The sequence below is a fragment of the Carlito syrichta genome, unplaced genomic scaffold (assembly GCF_000164805.1).
Source record: "Carlito syrichta isolate Samal-C Ts95f unplaced genomic scaffold, Tarsius_syrichta-2.0.1 Scaffold304542, whole genome shotgun sequence".
Taxonomy (NCBI): Eukaryota; Metazoa; Chordata; class Mammalia; order Primates; family Tarsiidae; genus Carlito; species Carlito syrichta.
Window position 1 is genome coordinate 602,637 of NW_007248638.1, and position 16,970 is coordinate 619,606.

The 16,970-nt window shown below is 36.3% G+C and overlaps 1 protein-coding gene across 1 annotated transcript in view; it reads right to left on the reverse strand.

Annotated features, from left to right (window-relative positions):
- The window catches only part of SPTLC3 (serine palmitoyltransferase long chain base subunit 3), a 143,512-nt gene that overhangs the window by 100,947 nt on the left and 25,595 nt on the right, over positions 1-16,970 (reverse strand). The window contains exon 2 of the mRNA XM_008060152.2: positions 1,404-1,589. Coding sequence (XP_008058343.1) covers positions 1,404-1,589 — 186 coding nt within the window. The remainder of the gene's footprint in view (positions 1-1,403; positions 1,590-16,970) is intronic.

Here is a 16,970-nt window from a genome sequence, read left to right on the forward strand (position 1 = left end):
CCTCCAACGGTCTGAGGGACAGTGAACTGGCCCCCTGTTTTAAAAGTTCGAGGACCCCTGTTCTAGACCATAAATGATTTTGCATCCCATGAGACATTTGGCAATGTCTGGAGGCAATTTTATTTGTCACAGGTGTGTGTGTGAAGGTGCTAATAGATAATCTAATAGATAAAGGCCAGAGATGCTGTTAAAATTCCTAAAATCCACAGGACAGCCTCCTACATCAAAGAAGTATCCAGTCCAAAATATTAATAGTGTCAAAGGAGAGAAAACTGACATACATAAAACAAAAATGTTCCATTTTCCTTGGAAGCACTTCTCTATTTCAGAATACAACATACATAATAGTCAATTTACAGCCAGAATACCAGATTACAGTCCCACCCAGGTGCCCTTACTCTTACATTTTGATGTTTTAATCTTTAAAATGGTATTTTAATATCTATCTCATGGGGTTGCTATAAAAATTAAATATTATAGTGTATGAGAAAACTCTTCATTCAGTATTTGGCAAATAGTAGTTGCTTATAAAAAACAAGTTCAGGCCGGGTGCTGTGTCTCAAGCCTACTGTAATCCCAGCAATTTGAGAGGCCAAGGCAAGAAGATTACCTGAGCCCAGGGATTCGAGACCAGTCTGGGCAACTTGGTGAGACCTCATATCTACAATAAATAAAAAAAATTAGTTGGTCATGGTAGCGCGTGCCTGTAGTTCTGGTACTTGGAAGGCTGAGATGGAAGGATTGCTGGAGCCCAGCATGTTGCTGCTGGGATGGCGGTGAGTGTGTCACTGCACTCCGGCCTGGGCGATGGAGTGAGACTACAACTCAAAAAACAAAACAAGTCCATGGTCATAGTGGCTTACATCTATAATCCCAGCACTTTGGGTGGCCGAGGTGGGAGGATTGCCTGAACTCACGTGTTCGAGATCAGTCTGGGCAACTTGGTGAGACCTCATCTCTACAATAAATCAAGAAAAATTAGCTGGGTGTGGTGATGCATGCCTGTAATTCCAGCTACTTGGAAGGCTGAGGCAGAAGGATTGCCTGAGCCCGGCAGGTCAGGGCTGCTGTGGCTGTGAGCATGCCACTGCACTCCAGCCTGGGTGACAGAGTGAGACTCTGACTTAAAAAAAAAACCAGTCTGGGTCACACAGACAGCACTCTTCTCTATAAAACAAAACAAAACAAAATAAAATCTATCTATAAAACAATGTTAAAAACAAACAAACAAAAAAACAAGTCCATGAACACACCAGGCTGAATGGGTACAGATTAATGGAATTTACCCTGAATAATTCTTGAGCATGTCATTCCTTCTAGAATCTGTATCTGCATCACCACTTCTGATAATATTTTAGAAAAGAGTAGGCATTGGCAAAGATGACGGAGGTGCACATACGTACTTTTTGTTCGTCTCGCTCTACGGCTGCGTTGCATTTTTCTATTCCCCAGTTTCTCAAAAAGTCTCTGAGATAGCCAAACAGGGTTCCAATTCCATATCCCATGTAAGTGAAAACCATAACATGAAGAGGTGCTTCCTCAAAGGATTCAACAATCCGTTTATCATAAACATGTAGCTTCCCATTTTGCTGAAAATGCAAAGGCAAATCGAAAGTTAGCACTCCGCCATTACACATATACTATGATATTTTACAGTTTTAAATTTCAATCCTTTAAATTTCAAAGAACATATTTAGGATTTTAAAAGCCACTTGAGAGAATTTGGAAACTGATCATTGAAAAGAGTAATCAGAATTGTAAATTTCATTTTACAGCTGTTAATGAAATAATTGATTGAAGCAAAAATTCTCAACAGATGCTCAAACCGTTAGGTGAAAAAATAATGAGAAATAGGTGCAAGATGCTAAGGTATGACTCCATAGCTTACTTCCTAATCACAAACTTGGGGTAGTTACCTTAACCAGGTCATCAAATTATATCCCCGATGTTAGAACGATTAGCATTCTACCCTCTTATGTTGTAATATTTAATACACAGTATCACCTGTGAAACACTTAATCTGAACACAGGCTATTTAACTTTTATTTTTACAAGAAATATTGGGATAAAGGAACATGGTAAAAAACCTTATAAGAAAACAATCAGATAATCCAGAATATAAGACTTTTTATGTGACTGCTGGCCTAGTCTTTTCAAAAAGTCATTTCTTCTAAGATAAAGGAAATAAGAGAAATAAGTCAATACATTGTGCATGTTTTCACTGGGTCCTTTTTATTTTTTTAAACAGGTAAAAAAATAAAAAAACAGGCTAAAGACATTTTGAACAACTGTAGAAATCCTGAGTAGACTATCAATATATATTATTAAGGAATTATTAAAATTTTAAGGATGATAGAAACATTATAGTTACATAAGAGAATGTTTTACTCTTTGTATATGCTCAGGGCATATACTAAGGAGTAAAGCATTATGATAGCTGTAATTTTCTTTCAAATGGTATGTTAAAATTGTCCATACACATAAAGCAACTTTGGGAAAATGTTAACAACTGTTGAATCTAGATGGAGGCCATATAGGTGTTTGTTATATTATTTTTTCTACTCTTCTGTATGTTTGCATTTTTTCATAAAAAAAGTTTTTAAAATTTTGTTTTGTTTTACTTTCCAGTGCAAAGTAGACTTTTAGCATCAAATCATTCTGATTACTGTTTAACTTAAGTTTGTAAATAGTAGCTTAATCAATATCTGCTTAATGGATTAGTAAATAACTTATTTCTAATGATAATATTTAATTAAGCCTTAGTCCTTAATAAATACATACTTATACATTCATTATTTTATTTAACAAATATGTCACTCTGCAGATTTCCCATTTATTAATGAGAGGATCTATAAAAAGTATTTTGACCACTGGGAATATAACTTTTAGCAATTTACAAGAAATTGTCAAATGTCTACTAACATTTGATATATTAATTTAGCTCATACACACATATGTATTCAGCATGATTCATTAGATTAAATCATGTGAATTAGAAATGCTTTTTTTTGCCATTCTCATAGTCTGTCATCACCCCAACAAACACAGTTTTCAAGGGTATATCACCTTAATTTCCTTCACATGGTTTGAGATGCAGAATTTTTGAAATCTCTGTGTAATTTAGTTACTAGAAGTTTTAGCCCAAGCCACAAAATAGATTTTAAAAAATCAGTCTGGTAGATGAATATTTTTGATCTCTACATTACATAAAGCAATTTTTCTTTTTTTGAGTTGGAGTCTCATTCTGACACCCAGAATGGAGTGCAGTAGCCACTCCCGGCCGCCGCAGCCTTGACCTGCTGGGCTCCGGTGATCCTTCCACCTCAGCCATCCAAGTAGCTGGAACTACAAGCGTGTGCTAACATGCCCAGGTAATTTTTTGATTTATTGTAGAGATGAGGTCTCGCCAAGTTGCCCAGACGGGTCTCGAACCCATGGGCTCAGGCAATCCACTCACCTCAGCCTCCCAAAGTGCGGGATTACAGGCTGAGCACCGAGCCCAGCTCATAAAGCAATTTTTAAATGTGTTTTTATGATGACATCAAACATATGACTTCTTAAAGTCAAAGCACCACACAATATATTAAATATTATTAAAATTCCTTTCCTCCTTATTTATCCATTATATGTCAGATTACCTTTATAGACCGCCAACATTAACATTGATGGATGTGATTCCTGTCTAACGTGTCTTCCCCAAACACTACTTGATGGTTTAAAATAATGAAAATGAGAGAGTATTACTTGATGTAATCTTGAATAAGAGTTCAATCTAAACTTGCCTTGTGTATGGGCATTTATTGGATGCCTGCCATTAGCAGGCAATATACTAGACTCTGGGAATCAAAGATGGACAAGACAGACCCTGTCCTTGCTCCTTTCTGCAACTTCAGTAATGCAGTTCTGATGAATGACTGTCCTTGCTGTTCTAGTACCAAATTTTGACTCCCCTCCATGACTCTATTCTGCACTTGACTTTTGGACTACATGGGTTTCCAGCATTCCAAGTGACCTCTTGGCCCAGTTAAGATGCATCCTTCCACATAATGCCAACACAAAATTGGCTTCCTTGCTAGATTTGTCCAGACTCTCACAAAAGGGACTGAGAGCTGCAAAAAACACGATGTAACTTTGTTACTGGTTAGATATGAGATCAAGGAAGAGAAAAATAAAAAGTATTTGGAAGGAGTAGTATAGTATTGTTGATAATATGATAGAAGAAATTGGAAGGAGGGCTGTTCATTGGAGGGAAGACATGAGTCTGTGTAGGAGACATGCCAAATTGGAGGTAGTGATTACTTGAAGAAATGGGACTGTTCCCAGGGCAGTTAGAGATGCAGAAAAAGAATAAGGCCCAAATTGGAGTAGAGAGACTGGGAGTCAACTACCATGAGCTACAGTTTAAGTCATGGTTAATGATGGGTATGATAAGGGAAAACTTATTAAGAGGGATGAGTGGTAGACTTGGGACAGAAATTTGGGACACAGTGCTTTTTTGGGTACCACAGAAGGAGAAGGATGTGTAAAGGGAACCCATTGTGAGTATCACCAGAACCTTGATTTCATTTGCTTGTAAATGAACTCCTTGGGCTGACTTTGAGGATAGCTAAGCTAACGGGTACACATAAAGAGAGACTTGGATGGACTTAGAGGCTATTATACTGAGTGATGTATCACAGAAACAAAGAACTGAATAGTACATGTTCTCACTTATAAGTGGACCTCGAACAACTATAGTAATATTATAAAAAAGGGATTGACAGTAGTGGGAAACTGCTGGTGGGGTAGGGGGGCACACCTTATCAACAAGAATACCTGCATAATGAACATTTGTATACCTAACCCTGAATTCTACCCAACATGTTTACAATTAAAAAAAATTTAAAAATGAAAGAAATTTTGAAAATGTTCAAATTCAGCCCGTAAGAATCAGTAGCTTTTCCCTTTCTCCTTTCCTAGCCCATATTCATTTCTGAGTTCCACATGTGGCCACATCAAGTAGAACATTTCTTTTGAAATCCATGGGCATTCTCTTCTTGAATTGGCTCCAAGGCAAGTCTGCACTGTATATAACAGATGGTCAGCCTAGATGCAAATAAAACCCTCAGTTGGTTGCACACACTGAGCCTATATATCCATTTATTTGCCCCATGACTCGTTCTGGAAGAAAGTTATAACACAAATGAGAGAGACATGTTCAACAATGTTCATCAGCCCAAACCAATATCTACTTTCCTCACTCACATATAATTTCATAAACTTTCAATTTATTATTGTTATTTAATTAACTTTACTTGGCAGGGAGAAAATGAGATAACTTCATGGAGAGAAAAAATTATTTGGAAATGTACAGGTCTTCCTTAACAGTTGGATAATGACTCATCTACTCTATTTCCTTACTTAATATTGGAGTCATTTGCACCTCTTAGAAAGGATTCCTCAATCTGGTGTTGGATAGTTATTTTGAAATGTAGGCTTTTGTCCTGTTAAAGTAAATGAAGCATAAAATCTTGCTTAAAAAGTTTGCACTTATTAGGCACTTATTGCTGCAAATACAGCATTGTGATCTGCAATACACATTAGTTTATTCTATCTTTTCTTTCTCAACCTTGAAAATAAACAGATCCTCAGCCACCTCACCCAGAGTGCCTAGTCATTTGGAACACTGTAACACCCTGAGGTTTGTTTACTTTTTGCACTCCTGTCATATCTGGAAATAAACCAGGTTCTGGAATGTGCTGGAAAGACCCACTTTTACAGAACATTACTCTTCTAGTCAATTGGGCAGCTCTTTTACTGGCTGCCTATATTGCACTGTCCTAGGCTAACATTAGAGGGAATATGAAATCAATAAACACAGTCTCTGTCTCCCAAATTGATAGTGCAATAATGTGAGTGTGTGTGTGTGTGTGTGTGTGTGTGTGTGTGTGTGTGTGTGTGTGTTGGGGGCACAGATGACCATGAAATTGTCAGAATGGGCGATATGACTTTTAGAGACATATTTAGGAAAGAAGAGAAAGTGTGTGTGTGTGTGTACATAATAAAGGTTAGATATATATATATAGCCTTGGTCAGTACCTACACATAGTAGGAAGATTTGGGAGAATGAGAGTTCACAAGGAGACAGCAAGTAAGAGAAGGGAGGAGAAGGTAGAAGGTTCAAGATACTGAAGTTCAACAAGACTAGTGTACGTGGGGATTCTCACCAGAAAACTTGAGCAAGTGGTCTTATCAGTCTTTTAAGAAGAGAGGGCGAATAGAGGCAATGAGACAGGGAGCTGAGGATTCTAATAAAAGAACTATAATGGTAGAGAAGAGGGGCAGAGAGAATGTTGTGACTTTGGTTACTAATAGTGAGGGGAAATGCTTATTTTGCAATAAAGAAATATTGGGTGCATATAAGAGAAAAATATCCAATAGATAAAGGATAACCATGGAGAAGGGCAAGAGATGGTTTAACTCCTGTACCAATGCCCCTTGACGAAGACGGAATCAAGAGCACACAACTATCCTGACACAGACTTTCTCAGTAGCATTTCGGAAACCGTGTGCTACAGACCCTTTCTTCTGCTCTAACTTTTTGCAGGTACAATACAAAAGGATAAGCAAATCTAAAGCCAAGTTAATGCTGCAAATTGCCCCCCATTCACTGCACACTTTTGTTTTCAGACTGAGGCAGCCTATGTAACAGGGCACATTCCATTACTCCACTGGGCTATTTCTTGGGAAGAAAAATCATGATGAGAATGAGGAGAAGAGGAGGTTGTCAGTCCTTGTTCACTCTAGAGGACAAGAAGTTTGGGGATAAGATGAACTCTGGCATGATGAAATGCCAACAAAACCTAGAGCATTGGTGTTAAAGAGAAGATCATGTTCATTTCTGAAGTGGAATGTATAGTTTTTCACATTATGAACAAGGGTTGGCATAGATGTTCTCTGAGAAAAAACACATACTTACAAGGATACCGGCTTTTTAGGAATGAGTCTCTGCCTATATTGTAGCAGTTAGGCTTTAAGTGGGGGAAACAGGACCACTATGGGTGATATGGAATAAAAGATGTACTGTAAATATTATACTGTGTTCTTATATGAGAACAGGTTAAAAATCTATGGACAAGGAGACCATTTTTCTTATGGTAGCATGAAGAGCTTCAAAGACCCTTTTCACAGAAAAAAAAATAGTAAAAACTATAAATATGTAACTTTAAACATATTTGGATATTGTCTTAAGTGCAAACAAATGAAGAAACATTTATTAATGAAAATCTACTAAATATCAAAAATGGACAGAGAGAATCTATGGCATTGAGCATGATCCACTTGAGTAAGTGATTTTTATCAGCCTGTTATCCCTGTAGTTCTATTTCCCCTACTCCAACTTAGCATGTAAAAAATTCTATTCTAAGCAGGTATGACCAGGAAGACGGGGCTTCCTTTCTCTCCTGCTCTAGGACAGGACTATATTTCCCTGGAAGGGGCAAGCTGCCATCATTTGTCATTACCCTCAACTTTGTTTTGCAGAGACTAAATTCCATGTAAATGTAGGAGTTCCCTTCCTCCACCAAACACACTCTCTTAGGGTGGAGACTCTACACTAGGCATGGCAAGCTGGGGATATTGGGCCCTAACTGTGCTAAATAGAAGGATAGAGATTGCATGGTAAAAGAGAAAAGCCAAGATCAGAGGCTACTGCTCCACTCAGAGCCCTGGTCATAAAGTAGACATGTCACATCTCACGAGGAAGGCCACTGTCTTGCCTCTAGATCTGAAATAGTAGCTCATTGGCTTTTCCCAGGGGTAGAGGGAGATCATAAGAATAGAGAGCCCCAAAGTATTCCCTAAGAGAACTGATTTTATTTGGAACAGAGGGTAGGAAGTTTAAAACTGAAGGGTACTCTTAAAAACAATGGGGATTTTGGTAGTAAGCAGTTTGTAGGAGACTGGTATAGTCATAAAAATAACTAAACCCTGCTAACCAAAAATGAGCAGGGTCTCTGAAAAATGTGGGATACCATAGGCAGTGGGTTTAGTCAGAGAAAACCAGGGAAATAGCTAAGAAGAGCCCTCTTGGTTTCCGTACAAACCTCAAAAACTGGTTTCAAAAACTATCATCAGTGCCAAGGGTCATAAATTTAATGGGATCAGATTGTAAAGCAATTTATGCCCCAGGGCATTGTAAAAACCAATAGAGCAATCAGTCAGCAAGGAGTGGAGACTCACAGACAGCATTACAGAATGTCAGAAAGGAGACAGCCATGAATTCACTGTCATTCAAATGAACATGCAGAAGGCCACACTCTCTAAGGGGCAACATTAGAGGCTTTACACTGTGAGGTAAATAGACTTAATAAAAAAGGTCATTCAAGCCACTAAAAAAATGATCAAACACAAAATTAATAAGAATCTGGGGTGATTCATGCAGAGTGGTTACAATATAATTTAAATTGTTCAGTTTTAAACCCAAAATATGAGACATGAAAAAACAAAACAAACAACAACAAAAAGACTCATGAAAATGTGACCTATCCAAAAAAAAAAAAAAAAAAGTCAAGAGAAATTGCCTGTGAGAGGAACTAAAGATGTTGGGCTTAGTAAAGACTTAAAAGCAGCTATTATAAATATATTTAAAGAACTAAAAGAAAACATGCTAAAACAAGCAAAAGAAGGTATGATGACAATATCTTATCAAATAGAATATATTGATAAAGAGACAGAAATTGTAAAAAATAAGCAAATAGTAATTCTGGAATTGAAAGGTGACAAAAAAATAACAGAAACAAAAACTTACTAGAGGGGTGCAATAGTAGATTTCAGCTAGAAGACAAAGGAATCAGAAAACCTCAGGATAGAGAAGTGGAATTTATACAGTCCAAAAAACAAATAAACAAAATCCCAGAGAGAAAAAATGAGCAGGGTCTCTGAAAAATGTGGGAAACCATTGAATACATTAACATACACATAATAGGAGTGCCAGAAAGAGATGAGAGAGAAAAAAAGAAAAAAAAAACTCAAGAAATGTTGTCTGAAAACTCCCTAAATTTGCTGAAAAACATTAATCATACAACTGGACGCCTAATGATATCCATTTAGGATAAAAGCAAAGAGATCTTCTCTCAGACATACAGTAAAAATGTTGAGAGACACAGATAAAGAGAAAACCCAAAAAGGAGCAAGAAGAAAACAATCCATCACATACAAGTGAACTCCAATAAGATGAACATCTTTTTATGAGCAGAAGCAGTGGAGATCAAAATGTAGTGGGATGACATATTCAAAATGTTGAAAGATAAAAATGCCAATGAAGAATCTTATACTGGCAAAACTATTCTTCAAAAATGAAGTGAAAATAAAGACATTCCAAGATTTTGTTTATTCTAAGATAAGCAAAAACTAAGAAAATTTGCTAACAGTAGATCCAGCTTACAAGGAATACTAAAGAATGCTATTTAATCTGAAAGTGAGTGACCTCAGAGAGTAATTTAAGTTCACTTCAAAAAACAAACAACACAGGCAAAGGTAATTATGAAATTATAAAAGCATAAATATGTATTTTTCCCTTTTCATCTATTAAATACTTTAAAAGTAAATTTTATAAAACAATATGTATAATTTTACTGTTGAGCCTGTATATAGGCATACAATAGACTATAATAACAGCACAAAGGAATTGGATGTGAGCCAAGTTATATTGAATTAAGGAAATGATACAAGACAGTAATGGGAATTCACAGGAACTAATGAATAAACTCAGAAATGGTAAATAGTAAGGTAAATAAGAAATTTGATATAATAGACTCTCTCTCAATATGTACAAATACACATACATATATGCATGCATATATTTGGTATCCTTTCTTCTTCCAGACTCTTTATAAAGATGTAAAATTATATACTGTAGCAATTAAAACAATGTATTGTTAATTTCATAAAGTATATAGATGTAATATTATAATAATAGCACAAAAGGGAGGGGAAGACTATATAGAAATAATATTTCTATATCTCACTGAATTTAAGTTTTATAAATTTGAAGTTGATTCTTGCAAGTTAACGTACACAGTAAGCCCTAGAGCAACCACTAAGAAAACTAAAAAAAAAAAAAGTAAAAAAGCATTAAAATAATTAAAATATTACACTAGAAAATATTCACTTAATGCAAGAAAAAAGTGCTAAAGTGAGAATGGAGAAACAAAAAGCACATGAGGCATACACAAAGCAAAAAACAAAAATAACACAAATTAAACTATCTTAATTATAATAGTAAATGTGAATGGATGAAACAACCCAATCAAGTGGCAGATTGCCAAACTTGTTAAAAATAAAATAAAATCTTAACATACTTTAGATTCAGAGATGCAAATAAGTGAAAAGTAAAAGAATGAAAAAAAGATATACCATATTAAGAAGACAGCAACCATAAGAAAGCTAAAATGCCTGTACTAGTATCAGACAAAATAGACCTCAAAAACTGTTACCAGAGATAAAGATGGGCATTTTACAATGATAAAATCGTCCATTAGGAAGATGTAACATCAAACTCCCAAAATGCATGAACCAAAACTGACAGAAATAAAGAGAAAAAGAGACAATTCCACAATAATATTAGAGACTTCACTATCCTATTTTCAATTATAGATAAAACAATGAGACAGAAGACCAATAAGCAATAGAAGATTTTAACAATGTTATGAACCAGCTCCATTTAAGAGACAAATATAGAATACTTCTTTTCAAAACAGCAAAATAAGCAATAGTCTAAAGTGCACATGGAACATTCTGCAGCTAGCTTCAATAAATGTAAAAGTCAGAATTATGCAGTGTATGTTCTCTTGAACCACAATGGAATTAGAAATCATAACAGAAAACATTGAAAAATTTACAAATATGTGAAAATTAAACAATATATTCCTACATAATAGACGGATCAAGGAAAAAGGGAAATTAGAAAATACTTTTAGATAAATAAAAATGAAGACAGATATATATATATTTATATATATATATATATATCTCCAAACTTATTGGACATAGCTAAAGCAGCGCTTAATGGAAATTTATAGCTCTGAGGTCTGTATTAAAAAAGAAAAATTTCAAAGCAATAACCTGCCAATTCATCTTAAGACACTGAAAAACATAATAAACCAAGCTAAAACCATCATTAATTAAAGTGGAAATTAATAAAATAAATAATAGAAAAAATGATGGATCTTCAAATAGATCAATGAATTTGACAAATCTTTAACTGGATGGACCAAGCAAAAAAGAAAGAACACTCAAATTACTAAAATCAGGACTGACAGAGGAACATTCTATTGACCTTACAAAAATAACATCGATTATAAGATAATACTATGAATAACTATATGTCAACATATTAGAACTTAGATGAAATGGACACATTCCAAGAAAGGGCACAAAATTTAAAAGTTGACTCAATAAAAAGTAGAAAATATGGATTGACCCATAACAAATAAGAATACTGAATTAATAATGTAAAACTTTTCACAGAGAAAGCTTAAGCCCAGGTGTCTTTACTGATGAAATCTACTAAATATTAAAGAATAATTAGTGCCAATTATTCACAGAGTTTTCTTTAATATTAAGGATGAGAAAACGTTTCTAAACTCATTATATGAGTCTTGTATTATCCTGGTACCAAAATTATACAAAAATATCACAGGAAAAGAAAACTAAAGGCAAAACTCAAATATTTTGGTGAAAATGATTTTTAAACACCATGTGGCAGAATGCAGCTAGTAATTAACACCTATTCATCATGTTATCTACATTTCCCAGTCTTTCTTGCAACTTTGGCAGGCCATGTGACTCATTCTGGCTAGTGGACTATGAATGGAAATGGCATGTATCATTTCTGGACCGAGGTAGTCAAGAGTTGGTGTGCCTCATCCATCTCTCTCTTCCTCAACCACTGAATCTTGCAGGTCACTGGATCCAGATGATAAAGCTACAAGGTGAAAGACTAGTGCCTTGTTTCTGACATATGACTTTACATATGTAAACAGTAAGACTAACTGTGCTCAACTTGTGAGATTTATGGCTTTTTTATTGCTGTGGTTAGCATTATTCATCTTGATAAATCCACCCATCTATACAGTTAAGATATAAAGATATTTTCAAGGATAAAGACCACCTGTATTTCAAATATTCATTTCACTTCTGATAATCTTAAGTGGATGTTCTGTTGCTGAAGGATGGGCTTTCAGAGATAGTAATGGATTCACACTTAATTCACAATTTTTCCTTTCAGATAAATCATTTGGTGAAATTTGTTATATGATACAGACACTGTTGGTTGTCCACCTTATGGTCAAACCCTGCGCTCTATTTACTGCAAGAAGAACATTGATGTTCAGCTGAAAGTGACTTTCAGCCTCAGAGTGTAAAGCATGGTTAGTCCAAGACAGCCAGAGTAGTGTTGCCAGTAACTGGTTTAGACATGGGCATGAGGACCAGTCCTGGCCAATGAGGACTGAGGGAATGTCCACTGGGTGGCTTCTGAGAAAGACTTTACTTAATAAAAATAGGTCAGGCATGGTAGCTCAAGCCTGTAATCCCAGCACTTTGGGAGGCCAAGGTGAGGGGATTGCCTGAGCCCATGGGTTTGAGGTAAAAAAATTTAGCTGAGAATGGAAGGTGCTCCTGTAGTTCCGGCTAGTTGGAAGGCTAAAGCAGAAGGATTGCCTGAGCCCAACAGGTCAACGCTGACATGGCCGTGAGCATGCCACTGCATTCCAGCCTGGGCGACAGGGTAAGACTCTGACTCATAAAAACAAAACAAAAACCAAAATAATAATAATAAAAATAAATGGGAAAAAAGAAACATGTCTATTTTTTTTCAGACATTGTTGTACTTGCTTGGAATTTCTGGAATTGTAGTTACCATCTTGTGGCCATAAGAGAAACACATTTGGCTGTGCACAAAAGATGGCAGAATGAAGAGACGATAAACTCTACGGTTCTTGATGACACCACTGAGTCACAGAACCAGCAAAGCCAGGGACCACCCAACCCTAGATTTTTTGTTATGTGAAAATAGCAAAGAATCATTTTAAATCTACTTTATTTGAGTCTTCCATTATTTGCAGCAGAAAGGATCCCACCAGCCAGTTCTAATCCCTAGTCTAGGGAGTGACAAAAATTGTAGACTAAATGTGAAGCTGACTGACAGGCCTCAGTGGAGGGAGCAGAACTGATGGCCATCTAATACACTTAACTGATACACTTAACTCAGTTGTTTATGCCCCAAACCCATTCTGATTGGTGATGAGTGTCCTGCTCTGATTAGTAAGCAAAATTGACACTTGAACAACATGGAAGTTGGGGTGAAGTTCCCCTGGGCAGTCATAAATCCATGCATAACTTTTGATTCCCCCAAAACTTAACTATAATAACCTACTGTAGACTAGAAGCCTTGCCAATCATATAAACAGTTGATTAACATGTTTTGTATCTTGTATGTATTCTATACTGTATTCTTGTAATAAAGTAAGCTAGAGAAAAGAAAATATTCTTAAGAAAATCATAAGAAAGAGAAAATACATTTACTATTCATCATGTGGAAGTGGATCATTATAAAATCTTCATCCTCATTGTCTTCATGCTAAGTAGACTGAGGAGGAGTGGGAAGAGGAGGGGTTGGTCTTGCTGTTTCAGTGGGTGGCAAAGGCAGAAGAGGTGAATGAGGTGAAAGGGGAAGCAGGAGAGGCAGGCAAGCCTCTTATTGGAAAAAAAAAATCAGCCTTTAAGTGGACCCACACAATTTCAAACCTGTGTTGTTCAAAGGTCAACTGCATAAATTACTCACTACTAGCATATTTTTGTAAATTATCACCCTTAATGGTAGGTAAAATTTAAAGAAATTCTTTTCTTAGTAGAAAACTCTACCTGTGGGTCTAAAAAACTTGAACGTCTGATTGATTTCAAAGCTGCCATTTATTTCTCCTCTAAAATACTTTGAAATGTCAATTTGATCTGGCAGAAGTCATGCAAAATGGCAGAAGTCGTGCATAATGTAGCACCAAAAAAGTGAAATAATGCAAGAGTAATGAGAGTACACAGCTCTACCTTACTCGGAAGGGCATAGAATGCAACTTAAGTTGTATTACTTAATTAAAACAACTAAATTCCCCCAAGTTGTCTGAGGATTTTAAGACATGAGTATCTTCACAACAGCCTTGCACCATGTATTTTATAGATATAAATGCTTAGAGATTCTTTATAAAACTCACGTCTCAGCCTAGATCATTTCATCACAAACAGGACAGTTGCTTCTGCTTAGCATGTATCCTCTGAGTCTACACATATATATTCATATTTGGTACATATATTTGGGCATATCACCTTCCTGATAATTTTATTTATGATTTCTAAGACACCTGGCATAATTGATCATTAACTTGTTGACAGTTTATTGGCAGGCTCTTAATAAAAAAAGTTTCACATGAAAATATCCAAGTAGAAAGCTCCAATTTAGAAGACCCCAGTAGGATAGTTGGAGTAGAAAAACTGAGCTACTCAACCAACTCAAGTTGTTCAAACCACTGAGATATTCTACTATGTAAGCCAACTTAGAGTAAAAGTCACTTTTTATACAGTGTCAAAACTTCAGCATGTGGGAGTGCAAACTAGTGCAACCTCTGTGGAAAGCAGTGTGGCGATTCCTAAAAACTCTAAATATCAACTTCCCATATGACTCTGCAATCCCCCTACTGAGAATATATCCTGAAGAACTCAAATCACTCTATAAAAAAGATACCTGCACATGTATGTTTATCACAGCATTGTTCACAATAGCAAGAACCTGGAAACAACCATGCTGCCCATCAAAAGAGGACTGGATTAAAAAAATGTGGTACATATACACGATGGAATACTACGCAGCCATAAAAAAGAACAAAATCATGAATTTCGCAGCAACCTGGATGGAACTAGAGTCTATAATACTGAGTGACCTCTCACAGAAACAAAGATCCGAGTATCACATGTTCTCACTCATATAATGGACCTTGAACATCCAACGTAATACTATAAGAAAATGACTGACAGTAGTGGGAAACTATGGGGGGGAGGGAGATGGGATTAACGGTAGCAAATATCTGTCTGGGGACAGGGAAACACCTCTTATCAACAGGGTGCCTGAATGAAACATATTTGTATACCTAACCCTTAACTGTACCCCACAACATCATAATAAAAAATATTGATTAAAAAAAAAAACAAAAAACTTCAGCATGAAGTCTACTTGAAAGATTTTGTTATTGTTGTTTTCTTTTAAAATTATTAGTACTTTATTTTAAAGATGTGGGGTACAATTCAGGATAAGGTACATAAGTGGTCAATGTACAGATAAAGTAGTTTTGGCCTCCCAGTGGTCCTCCCTTTGCCTGGTTTAGGATTAGGTACCCTTCTTGATATTATGTGCCCCCGTCCCATGCCAGTGTCCCACTACTGCCAATCCCTTTCTTGTGGTATTGTGATAAATGTTCAGAGGCCACTATGGGTGAGGACATGTGGAACTCAGTTCTTTGTTTCTGGGATAGATCTCTCAATATGAAAGACTCCAAATCTGTCAAAGTTGCTGCGAAGTCCATAATTTTGTCCTTCTTTCTGGCTGTGTAATATTCCATCATGTATATGTACCACATTTAAGAAATGCAAATCAAAACCATATTGAGATACCACCTAACTTCAGTCAGGATGGCCATCATTAATAACCCAAAAAACAAAGATGCTGGAGAGGATGCAGAAAAAAGGGAATGCTCCTACACTGTTGGTAGGAGTGTAAATTAGTACAACCTCTGTGAAAAACAGTGTGGAGATTTTTAAAAGATCTAAAAATCGATCTTCCATGTGACCTAGCAATCCCCCTTCTGGGAGTACACCTGGAACTCAAATTATTCCACAAAAAAGATACCTGTGTACACATGTTTATTGCAGCACTATTCACAATAGCAAAAAATATGGAACCAACCATGATGCCCACTGAAATTGTTGTTTTCTTTCTATTTCAACACAAAACCAAGCTTCATTGAGTGCCTATGTTACCAAATATTCTGCTAGGAGACAGGACATTTCCACAGACAGATCACAAGGTGACAAATAGTACTTAGATGATTGGGATAATGTGGAAATGTAATACTGGTTGAAGGAGACAGGGGAGGTTTCATGAACAAGGGACAACTGACCCAAGGCTTGAAGGATAAGGACAGCAGTAATGGATAGAGAGAAAGATCCCCAAAATAGAATTGAGAGCAACAGGGGAGATATTCATCACCTTTTCTTTCTCCTGGACCACTGCAATCACCTCCTGGGTGGTCTTTTTACTCCATCCTGACTCCTTCACACTACAGTTGCTAGACAACTTGATCTCTGCCTCTAACATCCAACCATTATTTATAACAACAGTTTTCAAAGTGCTCCCTGAAGATGGCCTTAACAAAAAGAATTTTGAAAAGGTTATCAACTTCTGTAATTCCCTTGGGGAGTTTCAAGGTACAAAAGCTAGGATGAAAGAGCCAGGGGAGATATCTTTCTTGTTCATTCCTGTATCCATGATGCCTGCACATGGCCTCACACATGGTTGGCGCTGGATACATATTTGTAGGTTGAATCTATGAAATATAATGAAGTGAAAACCATTTAACTTTGGGAAACCCAGCACATATATCAAATATATTTTTCACCCTCCTTATAAATCTACCTATATTATGGCAAAAACTCTGTTGGGAAGTGTTGGTTTTCAGCACAAAGCTAAGTTACTTAGCATAGAAGATAATGACCTGCCTGATTTCTAATCTCCTACCTCTCATTTGTTGCTTAGGTAACATCAAATGAGTTTCATTCCACACCCTGTTCTTTATCTCTTTCTGGCCTCTTTTTCATTCTGTCACTTTTCAGTAATTTCTTCAGTTTGTACTTTTTGCTGTCTTCTCCCTCCCCTCTCTCCCATC